The sequence below is a fragment of the Sus scrofa genome, chromosome 10 (assembly GCF_054392235.1).
Source record: "Sus scrofa isolate SSC_HxYL_T2T_F1_AM1 chromosome 10, Sscrofa_HxYL_maternal_Yorkshire_Landrace_v2.0, whole genome shotgun sequence".
NCBI lineage: Eukaryota > Metazoa > Chordata > Mammalia > Artiodactyla > Suidae > Sus > Sus scrofa.
In genome coordinates, this window is record NC_139392.1 from 15,467,897 (window position 1) to 15,487,717 (window position 19,821).

At 48.0% G+C, this 19,821-nt stretch overlaps 1 protein-coding gene across 9 annotated transcripts in view; it reads left to right on the forward strand.

The window, feature by feature from the left end:
• Positions 1-19,821, forward strand: part of CNIH3 (cornichon family AMPA receptor auxiliary protein 3) — a 208,091-nt gene that overhangs the window by 156,687 nt on the left and 31,583 nt on the right. For 7 of the 9 annotated variants that reach the window (XR_014817447.1, XM_021064387.2, XM_084979249.1 and 4 more), the window contains one exon: positions 325-372. Coding sequence is in view for 6 of the 9 variants with exons in the window: in XM_021064387.2 (XP_020920046.2) it covers positions 325-372 (48 nt within the window). In the remaining 3 variants the exon portion in view is untranslated. Of the gene's footprint in view, positions 1-324; positions 2,191-3,296; positions 4,785-16,666; positions 16,826-17,553; positions 17,743-17,851; positions 18,218-19,821 lie in introns of those variants that run through there. The other 2 variants (XR_014817448.1, XR_014817446.1) reach the window with 2 other exon arrangements.

A 19,821-nucleotide genomic window follows, 5' to 3' on the forward strand; every position in this document is an offset into this window, starting at 1 on the left:
ACCTATATCACAGCTTGTGGTAATGCCGGATCCTTAACCCACTGAGCGAGGCCAGGGATCAAACCCATATCCTCACAGACATTGCGTTGAGTTCTTAACTCATTGAGCTACAATGGGAACTCCCCTCTGCCTGTTTTTAATTGGATTATTTGCTTTTGTTTGTTTGTTGCTTTCGAGTTGTATGAGCGGCAACTTGGGTTAGGAAAAGCTACATGGTGCACGTAGGCCATGTGGCTGGGAGGGGCCTCTGGTGGCTTCTGCCTCCTGTTCCTTCAGCAGAAGATCTAATCTGCCCTCTCTTTTCTTTCCTGTGCGTCGGGATAGAGGGAACGCCTGAGGAACATTGAGCGCATCTGCTTCCTTCTACGAAAGGTCAGTGCAAGCGCCCTCTGCCGGACGGTGGTCGCATGGTCATGGTGGGCAGACCATGAAAGGGCCTGGCTCAGTGCCTTCTTGGGTCCTGTCTCCCGGGGAAGGCGAAGAGCGGCAGGGGAGGGGGCGGCTGGGAGCAAGTGATCCGTTCTTTGGAAACCTCCAGAGACAAGAGGAGCTAATTAAAAGGGATGGCCATCAATCAGAGTGTCAGGACAGCCCTGGATATCTGCAGGTGGCCCTGGTTGGATCAGAGGGTCTTTATCTTTGCATGATGATGGACGGCATTTACAGCTGATGTTGCCTCCCAGCCTTTGTTCCTGTCTGGCTCAGACACGCTCCCTCCTGGCTTAGAGAAGTTTTTAAGTGGTCGTTGGGTTTCCTTTGAGGTTGCAGCCTGCCACTCAGCTTTGCAGTTTGATTGACAGCATCATGGGGAATGTGGGGAGGGCATGGGAGATGGTATTCAAGGGGGAGCCAGGCGTTCAGAGAGTCGCTCTGAGTGGGTGGGCTGTAGGTCCCGGCTGCCCTCGGCGCATTCAGGAGGCACACGTGTGCACGCATATTCATGTGTGCACGTGCAGCTCCAGCTTAGTATTTAGCATGACTGTGTGACATAGCTGGGGGACCCCTGTGGCCAAGAGACTGGTCTGCTGCTCTCCAGTAAGGAAAGCACGTGCTTTTTGGCTGCAAAGTGTGGAGGATGGCAACCTGCAGGTCAAACGAATGGTGTCCGTAGCCTCGAGGCAAGGGACATCCCTCGTCTCTGTCCAGAGCAGCACAAAGCCACCTTTCAACCCCAAGGGAGGTTTTTGGGTTTTGTTTTTTTTTTTTGAGCCTTACGTGAACAGCAGAGAAACCACATGCCATGCCAACACTGATAAAAGGGAAACAGTTCTGTGAGTTTTTGAAATTTTTTTCTGTATTTCAATCATGACACCTTTCACTGGGAGAAAGAGCTTAATCAAGACGTCAATTATTTTCCTAGCTAATTACTTGCCCTTTAATGTTTTCTAAGAAACTCAGTATGTTAGATTTTCACAGCTTCTAGGCCACAGTGGGGAAGTAAGCTCAGATAATGAAAATACTAGTGATGCAAGGAATAAAGAATGGTTTAAAAAAATAACATATGACATTAGGTATTAAGGGTAATTGACGAATTTGTAAATTATTTTCCCAGATAACATTTTGGACACCAGTAACTCACTCCAGCTGTCACTCCCATAGTCTCTGGTTTGTTCTTTTCAGCTGACTTTCACACTCCAAGTTGCCCTTTCTTCCTATCTGGAATGTACCATCCTCAATCCTCTGGGAGAACAATAATCTGTATCCATCACATGTGAGCCTCGCTCATTCTGCATCGCTTGACCACTCTGTGGCCTGGGGCTGCCTCTGCCAAGGTCCTGCCCTATAGCCCTGGATCTTTCGAAGTTCAGAGGCAAGGCTATGCAAGGGTGCAGGCTATGCAAGAACTAGAATTACTAGTTGCAAATTTGCATGCAGTTTGTATAACTTTCTATAAATAATAGATAGACTGAGATATTTTACTGCAGGGAAACTTGTACTCCAAGTACCTTTTTGTTTGTTTGTTTTTCGACCTTTTTTTTTGACTCCTTCTTTCCATGCTACTTACTGCTTCTGCTGCTTCAGCCCACGCAGTTGCTACTCACTGTTGGTGAGAAATACCAGGGGCTAAAGTTTAAGGTCAACATCAGAGGGCATTAAACACTTTAGGTGTTTAATGGACATTTTAGGTGTTTGGGAGTTCCCGTTGTGGCTCAGCAGTTATGAACCTGACTGGTGTCTCTGAGGATGCGGGTTGGACCCCTGGCCCTGCTCAGTGGGTTAAGGATCCAATGTTGCCTTGAGCTGTGTGTAAGTCGCAGGCATGGCTCGAATCTGGCAGTGCTGTGGCTGTGGTGTAGACCAGCAGCTGCAGCTCTGATTCAACCCCTACCTGGGGAACTTCCATAGGCCGCAAGTGCAGGCCTAAAAAGCAAAAGAAAAAAAAAAAAAAAAGGTTTTAGATGTTATAACTGTGCCTGATCACAGGAAGCCTGATGGTTTTCTGTCTTCTCGCACTCTTGACTAACTGGAGGCAGAGACAAGCCACGTCCTGCAGTTTCGTTTCCTCGCGGTGCCTTCCTGCTGCTCCGGTCCTCTTGCTGAGAGCACACCTGACCTTTTAACACTTGGCCCTGTTGGTTCTTCACCCCTGTGTCTGTGTGTCCTGGACACCAAGCTTGTTTGCACTGATGTCGGCGTGATTTCTTTCTGAATGTAATTGCAAACAGTTGGCCTTTCTGATTGTCATGGAGATCTTGCCATCTTGCACATGTTTTTTAGTTTCGTTTGGTACCTCTGAATTGTCGCAGACACGTCTAGGTACTGGACTTGTAACACAGGACATGTGACACAGGTACCGGACATGAGCATCTGTCCCCTTGCACTAGAATGTAAGTTCTGGAAGGACAGCAATTGTGTTCTGTTCGCTGTTACTTCTAGTGACATAGAACTTGTGTGGTGTGCAGCCTGGTGAGGGTGCTTGCTAAATGCTTAGTGACTAAGTGGATGAGTGAGGGCTCACCCGCTGATACTTCTGCAATCTAAATTCTTCTGGTTGGGAACACTGGGGTGATTGATAGTTGTTTCTTTTTTTATTGAACTATAGTTGATTTATAATATTGTGTTAGTTCCAGGTGTACAGCATAGTGGTTCAGTTGTTTCTTTTTTCTTTTTCTTTTTTTAAGTTTTTGTCTTTTCTAGGGCCGTACCAGCGGCATATGGAGGTTCCCAGGCTAGAGGTCTCATCAGAGATGTAGCTGCCGGCCTACACCACAGCCACAGCAACACCAGATCCGAGCCACATCTGCGACCTACACCACAGCTCATGGCAACGCCGGATCCTTAACCCACTGAGCAAGGCCAGGGATCGAACCCGCAACCTTATGGTTCCTAGTTGGATTCATTAACCATTGCTCCATGATGGGAACTCCTTTTCTCTTGTTTCTTTTTTTTCGATTATTTCCAATATTTGATATTACGAAATATTGAATACAATTCCCTGTGCTATACAGTAACCCCTGTTGCTTATCCAGTTTACGTATAGTAGTGCGTACCTGTTAATCCCATACTCCTAACTGGTCCTTCTTCTCTCCCTCTTCTCTCTCTTTTTTTTTTTTTTGGCCACACCCTCAGCACATGGAAGTTCCCAGGCTAGGGATCGAATCCCAGCTGCAGTTGTGATCCTCACCCACTGCACCCAGCCAGTGATTGAACCCTCATTGCCGCAAAGACAATACCAAATCCTTAACCTACTGTGCCACAGGGGGAGCTCTCCTTCTCCTCTTTGAGAATCATACATTTGTTTTCTGTCTGTGAGTCTGTTTCTGTCTTGCATATAGATTCATTTGTTTTTTTTAGATCACACACATATATATCATATCATATTTGTCTTTGTCTGACTTACTTTGGCTAAAATGATAATCTCTAGGTCCATCCATGTTGCTGCAAATGGCATTATTTCATGATTTTTTATAGCTGAGTAATATTCTGTTGTGTATATGTACCGCATCTTCTTTGTCCATTCATCTGTTGATGGATATTTAGGTTGCTTGGAAGTCTTGGCTGTTGTAAACAGTGCTGCTATGAACAATGGGGTACATTTATTTTTTCTTTAAATTTTACTGGAATATAGTTGTGTTAATTTCAGGCATATAGCAAAGTAAGGATGTATCTTTTTTATTGAAGTATAGTTGATTTACAATTTTGTGTTACGTTCTGCTGTACAGCAAAGTGATTTAGCTATATATATATTTAATTTTATAACATATACATTCTTTCTTAATACTCTTTTCCATTATCATTTATCACAGAATATTGAATATAATTCCCTGTGCTATACAGTAAAAACCTTGTTGTTTATCCATTCTATATATAATAGTTTGCATCTGTTAATTCCAAACTCCCACTCCATCCCTCTCCCTCACCCCCACCCCACAAGTTGGTTCTCTATGTCTTTGGGTATGTTTCTCTGTTGTAAAAGTTACTTGTGTCCTATGTTACATTCCACATATAAGTAATATCATATGGTATTTGTCTTTCTTTTTGACTTACTTCACTTAGTATGAGAATCTCTAGTTCTATCCATGTTGCTGCAAATGGCATTATTTTGTTCTTGTTTACGGCTAAGTAACTATTCCATTGTGTATATGTACCACATCTTCTTAATCCACTCATTTGATGATGGACATTTAGGCTGTTTCCATGTCTTGGCTATTGTGCATAGTGCTGCAGTGAACATTAGGGTGCATGTATCTTTTTGAATTATAGTTTTGTCTGGGTGTATGCCCAGGAGGGGGCTTGCTGGATCATATGGCAACTCTATTTGTAATTTTTTGAGGAAACTCCATACTGTTTTCCATAGTGGCTGCACCAATTTATATTCCCACCAATAGTGTAGGAAGTTTCCCTTTTCTCCACACCCTCTCCAGCATTTGTTATTTGTGGACTTATTAATGATGGCCGTTCTGACCGGTGTGAGGTGGTACCTCATTGTAGTTTTGATTTGCATTTCTCTAATACTTAGCGATGTTGAGCATCTTTTCACGTGCTTGTTGACCCTCTGTGTACATTCTTTGGAAAAATGTCTGCTTAGGTTTTCTGCCCATTTTTTAATCAGATTGTATGTTTTTTCACTATCGAGTTGTATGAGCTGTTTGCATATTTTGGAAATTAAGCCCTGTCGGTCGCATCGTTTGCAAATATTTTCTCCCATTCCATAGGTTGTTTTTTTGTTTGGTTGATGGTTTCCTTTGCCGTGCAGAAGCTTTTACATTTGATTAGGTCCCATGGTAGTCATTTCTTCATTTCAACAGTGTCCATGACACGGTGCAAACATATTTTACCACATTCACCACCTATGTCGTATTTGTATTTTAAAATTAAATTTAGCCCTTCATTGTATTCCTTGTTGACACAGAAGGTCTCTAACCTCCACTTTCTCCTGACCCATTCCTTTTCCTCTGGCTTTATGCCCTCTCCCGTCTTTGCAGTCTGAATTTCACCCTTAACGAATAAATTCTCTCAGCCACTTCTGGTTCCTTCCACCAGAAAGGTGGTGTAGGTGGTGGTGAGGTACACCAGCTTCTGCAGCCTCCTGCCTGCGCCCTGTGTTACTCTCAGTGTGACTCTGAAGTGGGGTGATAAGTGCAGCCCCCTCCTTGTGGAGTTGGGGGAAGTAAATGAGATAGGAGCTCCCGCTGTGGCGCAATGGGATTGGCGGCGGCTTGGGAGCCGCTGGGACACAGATTCTGTGTCCTGGGCCTGGCCCAGTGGGTTAAGGATCTGGCGTCCCTGCAGTTTCAGCTTAGGTCGAGACTTTGGCTCAGCTCTGATCCCTGGTCCAGGAGCTCCGTATGCTGCAGGGTGGCAAAAAATGAAAAGAAAAAAAGAAGTAAATGAGATCATACAGGTGTATCTAGCTCATAAATGCTTAGCAGGTACTAAATGTTATGGTTATTAGTATCCTGAGCCTTGGCTGCTGCCTAAAACTTCTCATATCCCCAGGAGCATGTTCTTGGTGCTGCAGCAGGTTGAGGTAATCCTTGGCTGGCGGCAGCCCCCGGTGCCCCCATCTCATTTTCTTGGATAAGTGTCATTTGATGTTTGTCAGGAAGGCCTCGGCCTCCTCCCCTGGGGCTCATTCTTTGGTTTTTTTTTTTTTTTTTTTGTCTTTCTAGGGCTGTGCCTGCGGCATATGGAGGTTCCCAGGCTAGGGGTCTAATCGGAGCTATTGCCACCGGCCTACACCAGAGCCACAGCAACGCAGGATCCGGGCCGTGTCTGTGACCTACACCACAGCTCATAGCAACACTGGATCCTTGACCCAATGAGTGAGGCCAGGGGTTAAACATGCATCCTCATGGATACTAGTCAGATTCGTTTCTGCTGAGCCGTGACGGGAAGTCCTAGGGGCTCCTTCTGAATGAGCTTCTGAGTTCAGATTCGCAGGCTCTGAGCACATGCCAGGGGTGGTGGGAGAGTTGGTGGGTTTAGTTAGCACCACCTTCTGGGAATTGTACCTTCCAAGAAATTTCTTAGAACTCATCTCCTAAGCACCCCAGAATGTGATGCCTCTCAGCAGCTGATTGTTGTTAAACCACCTCCTCAGCTTTCTCGGGAGAAAGGAAGGAATTTTCAAAGTGGATCCATTTTTAGCTTTGTAATTATCAGAAAAATGTGTTCTTTGGGTAATTGTCTGAAGTGCAGGATTCTTGTGTCGACTTGTGCTTCTGATTCATTTTTTTCATGGCAAGAGCCTCTTGTCCCCCGGGCAACCCTCCCCTCTGGAGCCACTGTCACTCTGAGGGTGGCTGCGAAGTGCGGGTTTGGGAGCCAAAGCACCGTGCGGAACAGACGTTGGTTAGCTGGCTGCTCTCGTGATGTCCTCATAGGGAGGAGAGTGACAGGGGCTTCGGGTTGCGTTTCTCACTTCAGGGGCTGGTTAGAGGAAATGAACCTATGTGAGAGCCCCAGGCTGGCATGAGAACAAAGAGAAAGTTTCTTCCTAAGTGTCTGGCGGTTAACCTTGGGGTTGGCGGTCAGTGGTCCTTGGGGCTGAGAAATGTTTTACCTTCCATAGAGGGAGTGAGACAGCGTGATTTCCAGGATGGTTTTGAGTTAGAATAAGCCTGCTGGAGAAGAGGGTACTGTTGTGGCCTGTGCACGCAGGTCGGAAAAAAGAATTTTCCAGATTCAAAGCACAGTGAAGAAAAGACAAATTTATTGAGGTGAGAGACACTGTTAACACAGTGAGATGACTTCCTGGTGATCAGGGACAGGTCGTGTCTGTTTCTGTAGCCCAGGGAGAGGAGAGGTGTCGAGACACACCTGCTGACCTGCTGATTGGCTGGGGAAGGGGGTGGGTCTTAGGATCCACTTGCTGGTTGGTTGGTGGAGAATATTACCCCCATGGAGGTGGGGTGAGGAGTGGGCCGCATACCTTTCCTGGTAGGGGTAGGAAGGAGTGGGCCAGGTTGCTCAAGGCGGAAGAGGGGACATGACAGTGAGACGGGAGTCGGGAATGGTAAGGGTCTGGTGATTTTTGTCTTGGCCTGAGGCTTTGCGTTCTATCTCCAACAGGTACTTAGTGGCATAGTTTGGGATCTCCCTCTTGGCGTGATGAATCTGTGGTTCTCCATTTCGCCCCCTGATTTCTCCAAGAGTGTTTCCAGTCTTACCGCAGGTTTTCTGACATTTGCGGATGTACAAAGTGCTGGTGGTTGGATAATTTTCACTCTCTCCATTGAGCAGTTGCCATGGGATATGAAAGAGGAGGATGAGTGGGAGGGGCTTTGGGGTGGGTAGGGGCACTGAGTTCATGGTAGGAAGAGGGGTATTACCAGGCTGGTAGGCGTGGTGTTGGGGAATTGGGGGCCGGTGTTCCAAGTTTAAATTCTGAAACAATCAGGGCCCTGCTCACTTCTGCCCCTCCCTGTTTCGTGCTTGTCCGAAGCACACCTCTGCCTTAGGGGAGGGAGGCATCCTGGTGTAAACAGAGGCTGAGTGGTGTGAACTTGGATGCACTCAGAAGTTCCAGGAAGTGGTTGAGAATGGAGGGGCCGGGGGAGCTGGGGAGGGGCCCGGATGTTTTTATAGAGCAGAGTCAGGTTGCTAAAGAGGAAGATCGCCTCCTCATTCTCAGTTCTTCACCCTCACCCCATCTAGGATCAGCCATATGATTTGCACGGCCCAGTTAAGAATGAACATATAGGGCCCCATGACCAGAAGTTATTAGTAGTCTTGTGAAACTGAGAACATTCAGCCACAGATGGGGCCCTTCTGAGTGTGGGGCCCAGGGGCAGCTGCACAGGTGACACGTCCCTGAAGCCAGCCCTGCCTGTCTCCATGACCATAGCGTTTTGTACTTCGTTCTGCTGGAAGCAGAGTACTTTTCCGCTCTACGCAGATGTAGGGCCCTGCCATCTGATGGCATTTGTCCATTGGCATGTGGGTGGGCATCTGAGTGTGTACAGGTTTTTCTATACTCCCTCTTGCACTTTTGACATCACCTAGGCTGCCCACTAAAGGGCAAGGAGCATGAGAGGCTGGGGAGACAGACCCGAGCCCACCTGTAGCTCAGAGCCAAGCCCCCTAAGTCCAGTGACAACCCCAGTCAACCTCTAGATGCCTGAGCAAGTATAAATAATTATTGTTTTATGGCACTGAGTTTTGGAGTGATTTGTTATGCAGCATTATTATGACACTAGCTTACTGATACTATAAGCACATTGGTTTTATAAGGGGGCATTTTTTTTTTTTTGTCTTTTTAAGGCCTTTTTGGTGGCATATAGAAGTTCCCAGGCTAGGGGTTGAATTGGAGCTGCAGTTGTGGGCCTACACCACAGCCACAGCAACCTCATCTGTGACCTACACCCACAGCACATGGCAACACCAGATCCTTAACCCACTGAGTGGGGCCAAGGGTCGAACCCAAATCCTCGTGGATACTAGTCGGGTTCATTACCACCGAGCCACAATGGGCACTCCAAGGGGGAAATGTTTTCTTAAAGGAGATTTTATTCTGTGCCAGAGATAAGTCATTTGCTGACTCTACAAATTTATAAATAGACAATTTCAAACTGTCCCAATTTCTGTGACTAAGAGGAGGCCACTACCTGCATTTATATACCAGAACCTAGAGGAAGAGCCATGTCACTTTGGAGAACAAAATTTGTCATGCATTAGCCACTTGGAAGCATGGAGTAGGTGGTGCCTTTTCTCTAATTACTGACACTTCCTGCCACGAGGGATTGGCTTGATTGCCAGTCTTTGAGCTCTTGAGGCCTGTCTTCCTGCAGGGCTCTGGAGGGACTGTGGTATTTTAATAGAGGGACAGACATAATAAAGGGAACAGGGATGCATAAATTCAGAGGCAGTTGTGTGGAAAGCCTCTGAGAGACCATCCTTGACTCAGAAGTTTTCCAGACCAGAATTCTCTATTGCTTGGGGGATTTCTAAAGCGTGGCAACAGTAACAGCTTCTACCTTTCTTTTTTTTTCTTTTCTTTCTTCTTCTTCTTCTTCTTCTTTTTTTTTTTTTTTTTGTCTTTTTGGAGCCATATTTGTGGCATATGGAATTTCCCAGGCTAGGGGTCAAATCCGAGCTACAGCTGCCGGCCTACACCACAGCCACGGCAATGCCAGATCCGAGCTGCGTCTGTGACCTACACCACAGCTTATGGCAATGCTGGATCCTTAACCCACTGAGCGAGGCCAGGGATTGAACCTGGGTACTCAGTGATACTAGTCAGATTCGTTTCTGCTGAGCCATGACGGGAACTCTGCTGCTACCTTTCTTAAGTGACTACTATGTGTGGTTAAAAGAATGGACTCTATGGGAGTTCCCGTCATGGCTCAGTGGTTAACAAATCTGGTAGGAGCCATGAGGTTTCGAGTTCGATCCCCGGCCTTGCTCAGTGGGTTAAGTATCTGCTGTTCCCATGAGCTGTGGTGTAGGTTGCAGACACAGCTCAGATCCTGCGTTGCTGCGACTCTGGTGTAGGCCTGCAGCTACAGCTCCAATTAGACCCCTAGCCTGGGAACCTCCATATGCTGCAGGTGCGGCCCTAGAAAAAAGACAAAATAAAGTAAAAGAATGGAATCTTTTAATCCTCACAACAGTGCTATGAAGTAGTCATGATTAGTAGCCTCGCTTAACAGATGAGGGAATGCAGGCTTAGAGAGGTTAAGGATACACCCCAGGTGTCACAGTTCATAAGCTGGTGTCATAGTTCATAAGCTCTTGAAGGCAAGTCTGGCCGACCAGAGGCCACATTTTCAATCAACACATGTTAGAGGAAATTGTTGGTTCACTTTGAAACATGCTTCTTTTTTTTTTTTTTTTTTTTTTTTTTTTTTTTTTTTTTTTTTGTCTTTTTGTCCTTTTTAGGGCTACACCCGAGGCATATGGAGGTTCCCAGGATAGGGGTCAAATCAGAACTGTAGGTACTGGCCTACACCACAGTCACAGCAATGCAGGATCTGAGCCACCTCTGCGACCTACACCACAGCTCACGGCAACGCTGGATCCTTAACCCACTGAGCGAGGCCAGGGATCGAACCCGCAACCTCATGGTTCCTAGTCAGATTTGTTTCCACTGCGCCTCGATGGGAACTCCTGAAACACGCTTCTTAAGGACCAGCACTACAGCAATATTGCTCAGCTATTTTATAGGGAAGATGCAAATACCAAAGCTACCGAGGACCTCAGGGCCCCTGTAATAAGCTTGGCTCACCATGATGGGGCCAAGTGGGTTCCTTTAAGGTTCTTTTCTACTTCCATTTAACTTCGTGGGGGGATCATTCACCCCTACAGGGAACGTTTGAAGAAAAGTAAAAATATCCTGGAACAAAACTTGCAACTAGTTCAGAAACTGTGTCTCATGTATAATTTATTTTTCAGAGGCTTTCTGTGGCAAACTCCTTGTTAGTCAGAGGGAAAGATGGGACAGTCTACGCATTGCGTAAATAGTGGTGCTGTCACGGGGCTGCTGAGCCAGAAGCTGGAACAAGAGCCCTGTCCTCACTTCACTCCATTGCCAAGGTCAAGGGAGAAGGGAAAAACAGAGGACTTCACAATAGCTGCCTTACAGGTGGGCTCAGCCCTCTGGCTCGAAGCTGGATAGCTGGTTGGCCCCATCCTTATTAGCTCTCCATTGCCGTACTAATAGCCACTCACAACAGCCAGCATTTAGGTTTCTCATGAGTCCGTGGGGTCATCTGGTGGTTCCCCAATCTTGGCCGGGCTTCTGGGGAGAATGGACGTTCTTCTGGTCTTGGCTGGAGCTCATTCATATGTCTGGCAGTCAGGGAGTTCCCGTTGTGGCTCAGTGGTAACAAACACGATTAGTATCCATGAAGATGCAGGTTCCATCCCAGGCCCCACTCACTGGGTTAAGGATCCGGTGTTGCCAGGAGCTGTGGTGTGGCTTGGATCTGGCGTTGCTGTGGCTGTGGCGTAGGGGGGAAACTGCAGCTCTGATTTGACCCCTAGCCTGGGAACCTCCGTATGCCATGGGTGCAGCGCTAAAAAGCAAACAGTCAAAGAAACAAACCAAAAAACCCCATACGTCTGGCAGTCAGCAGACCATGAGCTCATCTGGCTGGGACAACTGGTTCTGCTCCTCATCGCCTCCTCCCAGGACTAAGCCAGGCTGGTGTTCCTGGTGTCACAGAGAAGCATGAGAAGAAGTGGAAATCCACAAGTACTTCTTCAAGCTCTGGTCTGCATCCAGTCTGCTAGGGCCCTGTTACTGGCTGAAGTGAGTCACGTGGCCAAAGCCCAGGGTCACAGTGGGAGGGACTGTGGAGTTACAGGGCAGAGGGTGTGGATGCATGGAGGCCATACACTGGCACCATAAATGCTATCAGTCTACCACATATTCGCAGGGAAAGGAGGAGGAATCATCTTACCCCTCTTAGAGTGACGAGCAGCAAAAAATGAGATTGCAGAGTTTCCACTGTGGCTCAGTGGGTTATGAACCCAACATAATGTCCATGAGGATGCAGGTTTGATATCTGGCTCTGCTCAGTGGGTTAAGGATCTGGTGTTGCCATGAGCTGTGGTGGAGGCCAGGAGCTGCAGCTTTGATTTGACCCCTAGCCTGGAACCTTCCGTATGCCATGAGTGCAGCCCTAAATAGAAAAAAGAAAAAATATGAATATAAATTCATTAATGCCAACCTCCTGTGATGCTTAATTGTATATGGCAAATTGGCTGGGCCATGGTGCCAGGTATGTGATTGTACGTTATTCTAGGTGTTTCTTTGAGGGTTTCTTTTTTTTTTTTTTTGGATGAGATTAAGATTTAATTGGTAGACTTTGAATAAAGCAAATTGCCCTCCAGAGTGTGGGTGGGCCTCACCCAATCAGTCAAAGGCCTCAGTGGAGCAGAGACTGACCTCCCCAAGCAGGAGGGGCTTGTGCAGCAGCATTGGCCCTTCCTGGATCTCCAGCCTATTAGCCCACTGGCAGAATGGGACGTAACCAAACCACTACAGTTGAATGAGCCAATTTCTTTCAATCTCTTTCTCAGTCTCTATCGATATCTCTGTCTATAAATACACACATACATGCATCCTGTTGGTTCTGTTTCCCAGGAGATCCTTAACAGACCCGCCTCGATCCTGGGAAGTTCAGGTTCAGTAGGTTTTTGGAGGGGCCTGGGACCACTGTGGAGCTGAACTTTCTGTGAGTTGAATGAAATCATTTGCCTTCACTAGATGGTGAATACTTTTTTATCTTTTTAGGGCCCAAACCCATGGCGTATGGAAGTTCCTGGGGTAGGGGTTGAATCAGAGTTGCAGCTGCAGGCGCAGCAATGCGGGATCCGAGCCAAGTCTGTGACCTACACCACAGCTCACAGTGCCAGATCCTTAACCCACTGAATGAGGCCAGGCATCGAACCTGCATCCTCACAGACACTATGTCGGGTTCTTAACCTGCTGATCCACAGTGAGAACTCCAGATGATAAATATCTTGCTCAGGGTTACCCAGCTATGGTCTGGTTCCAGAGCCCACGCATACGCTCTTTCTCTCTTGCTGCTTCCATCTGTAGGAGCTGGTACCTTTCCACACCTTTCATAGAGCGTCTCTTGATCCTACTGGTCAACCTCCTTGGGCCGCTCACCAAGAGTGACAGTCACTCAATTTCCCCTGTAGTCGCCACAGACTGTGTGGACCGGGAAGAGGAGGCCGGTCAATGTATTGCATTCACCAGCCAAGCAGATTCTTGAAGCCTAAGCAGATTGATGGGCTCTCGCTAGTTTTGCAATGAGAAGTCATCAAGTCATCAACTGTTCTGACAGAGATAGTTGGGTTTTCTGTAACATCTTCTCCTCTCATTAATATACAGAGGAACTGCAGGTATTGTAGGTTGCGAGGGAGGCAGGAAAGCGTGTTGGGATATGGGTCCCACTGTGGGCAGAAGATACGAGGGCGCCTGCTCTGTCTCCGGGGGAGCCCGTCCAGGGTGAGGGTGGCATGGGAGGGGGACCCAGCTCCTCCTGCCTTTGGAGCTCTGCCTTCATTAGGGACCACATGGATCCATGGACCAGGTGGATCATTTTCTGGTCCACGTGGTCCATAGAGCATCCCACGCTGTGATGTCCTTTCAAGCAGCAGGGTGGAGGCGGAAGGAGGTAAAGGGCCGCTTGTGTGAAGGCTTCGACCCAGACGCTCCCCACATCACTGCCCCTTAATTCATCGGCCAGATCTAGGCAAATGGCCACAGCTGCTCTTTTTGGGGGGTGATCTGCTCAGCTCCAAATTGAGATTTTATTCCAGAGAGAAGTGGGAGGGGACACTGGAGGGTGGCTGCAGACCTTGGTTTCAGCGAGGTATTCAGTTGGCAGAGGAGCCAGTGCAGGGCACCAGGCCGCTGGTATGCACCCTGGAACTCCAAGCGCAGTGCGAGGTGTGGGCTGGGATGGGGGTTGGGGACAGAGAGAATAGGTGTCAGAGTTGAGGTGACCTCTGATGGCACCTGGAGGTGCGTGGGCATGGTGGGGGTGGAGAAGGGAGCAAGGGGTCCTGGGTTGGCCTTGGTGGGTTCCAGTGGGTGCTAATTTGAAAGTCTGTCTTCATTCAACCGGAATTCATTTAGACCTGCTGTGTACATTGTCCTGTATTATGTGCTGAGGATTGTGTGTGTGTGTGTGTGTGTGTGTGTGTGTGTGTGTGAGAGAGAGAGAGAGTGAGAGCGAGAGAGCGCGAGAGAGTGTGAGAGAGAGATATGTCATTTGTGTCTGTCCAGCTAAGAGATCTCATTTTTTTCTCTGATTTCCTGCCTGAAAGTCTTAAAGGTCTGATCACACAACACTTTCTAGCACAGTTGCTTGTACACGATCTTCCACAGTTGGAGGAATCCCGTGAAGGCAGGGATCCTGTCCTCCTGATTTTTGCCCCTGTCACACTGCCTAGGGTGGTATCTGATTCATATTAATTTGCTAAGTGGATTAGTGAGCAGGAGCCTGGCAGCCACATAATGGCTGGATTATTATCTTCCTAACGCGTGTGGCAGTATTATCACTGCTAAGCATGGGATTAAGGCAAAGGAAGGAGACCAAAGAAAGGGCTGAGGCAGGTGCGACACTTTCCGTCTATCAGAGTATCCCTCACTGCCCTGGGCACTGAGCTTGGTAACGGATAGAAGGTGGAAGTTTGGTTCTCAACCTTGGCTGCACATCAGAATCACCTGGTGGTGCTTAAAAAGTACTGTTCCTGGGTCCCACCCCCAGAATTTCTGTTTCCTTGGTCTGGATTGCAGCCTGGGCATTGGGGGGTGGCTTGAAAAGCTCCCTAGATGATTCTAATGTGTAGTGAGGCTGCAGATCACTGAGTTGGAGAGGAGGCCAGACTTCAGCAATGCAGGGGCGGGGGGCGGGGGGAGTTTTCCTTCCGGTCCCCAGAGTAGGATTTAGAGAGCCGTCATTTTCTAAATGGGACCAGTGTAAAAGCAATAATTTGCCAGCGAGTGCTGAAGCGAGCTGAAGGAGTGAGTGCCTAACTTTCCTGCTTCCCAGGAGATGGTCCACCCAGCGGGCAGCCAGTGGCAAGTCATCCTCAGACAGCTTGTTTTTCTTGGCGGGAGCTCTGCTTCTAGATGCTCCCTTTTCCAAAATGTGATGAGAAGGAAAAATTCTGTTTTTCAACCGCACCCTCCGCTTTGCATACTCACCCTTCCAGATACTCATTCCTGCCCTTTTCAAGTTGCTGAAAAAGCAAGAAACATTTCTGAGCCACCTTTCTAATGTGCCCCTATTACCAAATCGTTGTGGCCTCTTGTTCCCAGTCTCTATCTCTCCCTACAGTTAGAACCTGGTACCAGCTGCCACCTAGGCAGGGCCAACAGGGAGAGCGCTTTGACTCAGATGAGAAGTCCTCTGGGCTCCCGGCTTGTGCTGAATTGATTCCTATGCTCCAAATGTATCTTCACGCCACAGAATAGCTGCATTGCTGTGCTCTCATGCTGGCTCCATTTGCAACTTCCATGGCATTTGCTATTCTTTCAGCCATTTGGGGCATCGAGCCTCCTCTAGCACCGAGTTTCCCTGGCTCTGATGCCTAAGCTTGTCTCTGTGGCACAGACAATTCCAAAAGCACATGGGGTTTTGTTTCATTAGGATAAGACCAGGCAATAGACAAGAAAAGGCACTGAATATGTTAAATGCGCTATACAAATGCAAAGTGCCATGATTATAAAGGGACAGAAAAGCCATACTGTTCCCTTTCTGTGTCTGCCAAATGGTCAAAGCAATGATGAAATCCTGGAGGACAATGATCACCGATTATAGCATAGGGAGGTGGGCGGGAGACACACAGCAAGAACAGCTCTGCTATTGTGGCCTTTTTAAGTGGTGACATCACTCGATGCATCACTCATATACCACTCAATGCATCAGCATAAAGTGGTGCCAGAGCCACTGGGGTCCTGGGAGGAGCTAAATAAAGGAGCCACTTAGGCAAGGTTCCTGCCCTCAGAAATGCATACACTGTTCAGATCAGTCTGATGAAATGATAAACAATGCATCTTCTGCGAGGGTCTGTATAATCCCCCCCCCTTTTAAATTTTTTTAAGGTTTTTTTATTTTGGGCTGCACCCACAGCATATGGAAGTTCCTAATCTAGGGATTGAATTCGAGCTGTAGCTGCCAGCCTACATAACAGGTTACGGCAATGCCTTATCCTTAACCCACTGAGCGAGGACAGGGATCGGACCCCTGTCCTCTTGGATACTAGTCGGGTTTGTAACCCCATGAGCCACAATGGGAACTCCTGAGGCTAAGCGGTTTCAACTAAGGCATCTTAACAATCAAGAGATTGTTGGGAAATGGATGTCTTGGGAGAAAGGACCTTCGGAAGACACTTCACCCCCTGCACTGGTCCCCTTGGGGTCTGTGTTCATGTGCCAGGGCTGCCCTAATGCAGCACCCACAGTTTGGGCGGCCTAGACAACAGAAATTGATTTCCCCAGTCTGGAGCCTGGAAGTGCAAGGCCAAGGTGTCGGCAGGGTAGGCGTCTGGTGAGGCCTCTCTCCTAGGCTTGGCAGCTGGTCACCCTCTTTGTGTCCTTGCGTGGTCGTCCCTCTGTGTGTCTGTCTCCTAACATCCGCCTCTTGGAAGGACACCCGGGCATATTGGATCAGGGCCCAGTCTAATGATCCGCTTTAACCTGAATTTCTGCTTTGAAGACCCTCTTCTAATAGTCACATTCTGATTCACTGGGATTTAGGGTTCTACCTGGGAACTTGGAGGGGAGGGACACGGTTCCACCCAGCACAGGATCTATGCGCTGGAGAAGTTTGTGTGGGAACAGCATCCTCTCGATTAGGACCAGTGATTGGTCTTACCTTGAATTCTGGTCCTTGGAGAACAGCAAAGAGAGTGAAAGGTGAGCCTCTAGATGTAGCTTTTATTAGCGTTTTTCTTATCATCTACAGGTGATCCAGTGATAGCGAGGGTGAGGTTCTGACCCTTTCTGTTGGATTCACTGCATGTTTATCAGAATAAAAAAGTAAACATTCTGATCAAGGCCTGTGAAGAATTTGCTCCCCTCACCCCCCCCCCCAAAAGGGGAGTTCCTTTTGTGGCCCAGCGGGTTAAGAACCCAACATAGTGTCCATGAGGATGCAGGTTTGATCCCTGGCCTTGCTCAGTGGGTTAAGGATCCAGAGTTGCTGCAAGTTGTGGCCTAGGTCGCAGACGAGGCTCGAATCTGGCATTGCTGTGGCTGGGGTAGGCTCCAGCTGCAGCTCTAATTTGATTCCTAGCCTGGGAATTTCCATATGCTGCAGGTGTAGCTATTAAAAAAAAAAAATTGCTCCCATCATTCTCCAGGAGAGATGGTCCAAACAGAAGGGACAGGCCCGGCTTCTTCACGCTGTCACACCCCTTGCAGGGGGCAGCATGCAAAGCCAGTCGCCCAAGCGTGGACAGTGGGCTCAGCGCACGGTGGATGGGGCTCTAGTCGTTCATCATTCTCATTAGCTCTGGCTCCTGTCTCCCCAGCAGGCCCAGGGTCAGGAGCAAGTCCATGTATGCGTTGTGAGCTTTTGCACAAAGGCCAGTTGCTGAGGTGGGATGAAGTTATGTAATGACTGCAACTATTTTTGTTTATAGGACATCCCTTCCCGGGAGATCCAAGTTGTCACTTGGTCGCAGGACAGCATCACCCACTTGGAGGAAGTAATAAAGGACAGTGCCCACCCTGAGTGCCATGCAGGCTGCACAAAAAGTCATTACATGCATGGGAAGCTCCCTCTGCAATACAGGGAGTGACAAGGGGGCTTGGGTTCTTTGCTGGAGGAGGTGAGCTTACCTAGACTTAGGCGATTGCTCCTTAGTGGCTTAGGAAAAGTTTTTTCTTTGTTAAAATAATTAATTAATTCCTTTTTTTTTGGTCTTTTTGTCTTTTTAGGACCACAGCCACGGCATATGGAGGTTCCCAGGCTAGGGGTCCCATCTGAGCTGTAGCCGTTGGCCTGTGCGAGCGCAGGAATCCGAGTCGCATCTGGAACCTACACTGTAGCTCTCGGCAACGCCGGATCCTTAACCCACCGAGCGAGGCCAGGGTTCAAACCCAAATCCTCATGGATGCTAGTCAGGTTTGCTAACCACTGAGCCATGACGGGAACTCCAGGAAAAGTTTTTTCAACAATAGCAATGCTTATTAAGTTACTGCTTGTGACCTAGAATATGACAGAAGTTGTGCACAGCGCCTGGCTGGGACATCTCGCTTAATGCCCGTCTCTGCTGTGGATGCCATCATGATGTGGACAGCACTGTGGTCCCTTTTCACTAACAAGCGTCATGAGGGCAGAGGATGAAGACACTGAAGGGAGTACCTGCAGAGCCAGCAGTGAATCGAGGCAATCTTACCCCAGAGCTCATTCTTTGGTTTCTCTTCATTCATTATTTGAATTATAAAAGTAGTATGTCCTCCTTTTCAGTAGAAAATGATACTCAGTGAACAGAAAAAAAATACCCAGTTCCTGTTGTGGTGCAGTGGAATTGAATCCCACTAGGAACCAAGAGGTTGTGGGTTCGATCCCTGGCCTCGCTCAGTGAGTTAAGGATCCAGCGTTGCCACGAGCTGTGGTGTAGTTTGCAGATGCGGCTCGGATCCCGAGTTGCTGTAGCTGTGGTGTAGGCCGGCAGCTACAGCTCCGATTGGACCCCTAGCCTGGGAACATCCATATGCTGCAGGTGCGGCCCTAAAAAGACAAAAAAACAAAAAAATACATATATTGATAAGCTCCCAACCCCTCTATATTACTGACTCTGACATAACTAGTGTTAAAAGCTTGGGTCTCTGGCCTGGTTCCATCTCCATGCACAAACACAGGCAAATGCGCGCACACACACACATATATACATACATACATACACTCTGAGCTGGCCTTTTCTTTTATTCCCAATAATTGAAAAAAAATTTTCTTTTCTTTTTACAGCTGCACCTGCAGCATCTGGAGATTCCCAGGCTAGGGGTCTAATTGGAGCTGTAGCTGCCAGCCTACACCACAGCTACAGCAGCACCAGATCTGAGCCTCGTCTGCCCCCTATGCTGCAGCTCATGGCAACAGCAGATCCTTAACCCACTGAGCAAGACCAGGGATTGAACCCATGTCCTCAGGGGTACTAGTTGTTTTTGTTACCACTAGACTATGATGGGAACACTGCCTCATTCATTTTCGAGTGACCTTCAAACAAGTACCTTCTCTCCACTCTCTCTCTCTTGAATTCCAGGCGAGCATGTTAAGCCATGTATTGAATATCTTTACCTGGTTTTACTTGTACCTCAAATTCAGTGTGAGGGGTAGGACTGCTGATGAATTGCACTTTTCCACCTCTTTGGGTTGAACCAGTTGAGAACAGACATGAGTCCAGATGAGATGAAAATAGAGCATCATCGTATCCATCCAGCTCCACGGTCACGGTGGGACACCAGCACCTTCAAGGATGAGTGCCAAAGAGGGGCGAGCCCTGGGCTTGTGTGGCCGTGGAGGCAGGCTTTGGCCCCTGACCACATACACCTACCACATGCTTGCAAGAGTAGAGAAGGAGGATGCATGCAGTTAAGGCACAGACAGGCCCCAAAGCAAGGGAAGCCAGGCCACCGGCTCCCTCCTAATACTTCCCCAAGATGTGCAAGTCGATGGTGGAAATTCCTATTTTATGGGTTGGGGCAGAAATACACAGAAAGGAATTGAAGGCTTCAGTGTCCTCCCTTCGTTCTGTCATGAACTTCTTCTGGCTTCCAAACCTGCTCTCTCCATTCACCTGTCTTGGTTCATTGAGACACTATCTTGCTCGCCACTCAGGTTTAACACCACATCTCTTGTTGGTCTGTGGGTCTGCTTCCAAAGTGCTTCGTGAATTACAGCTCTC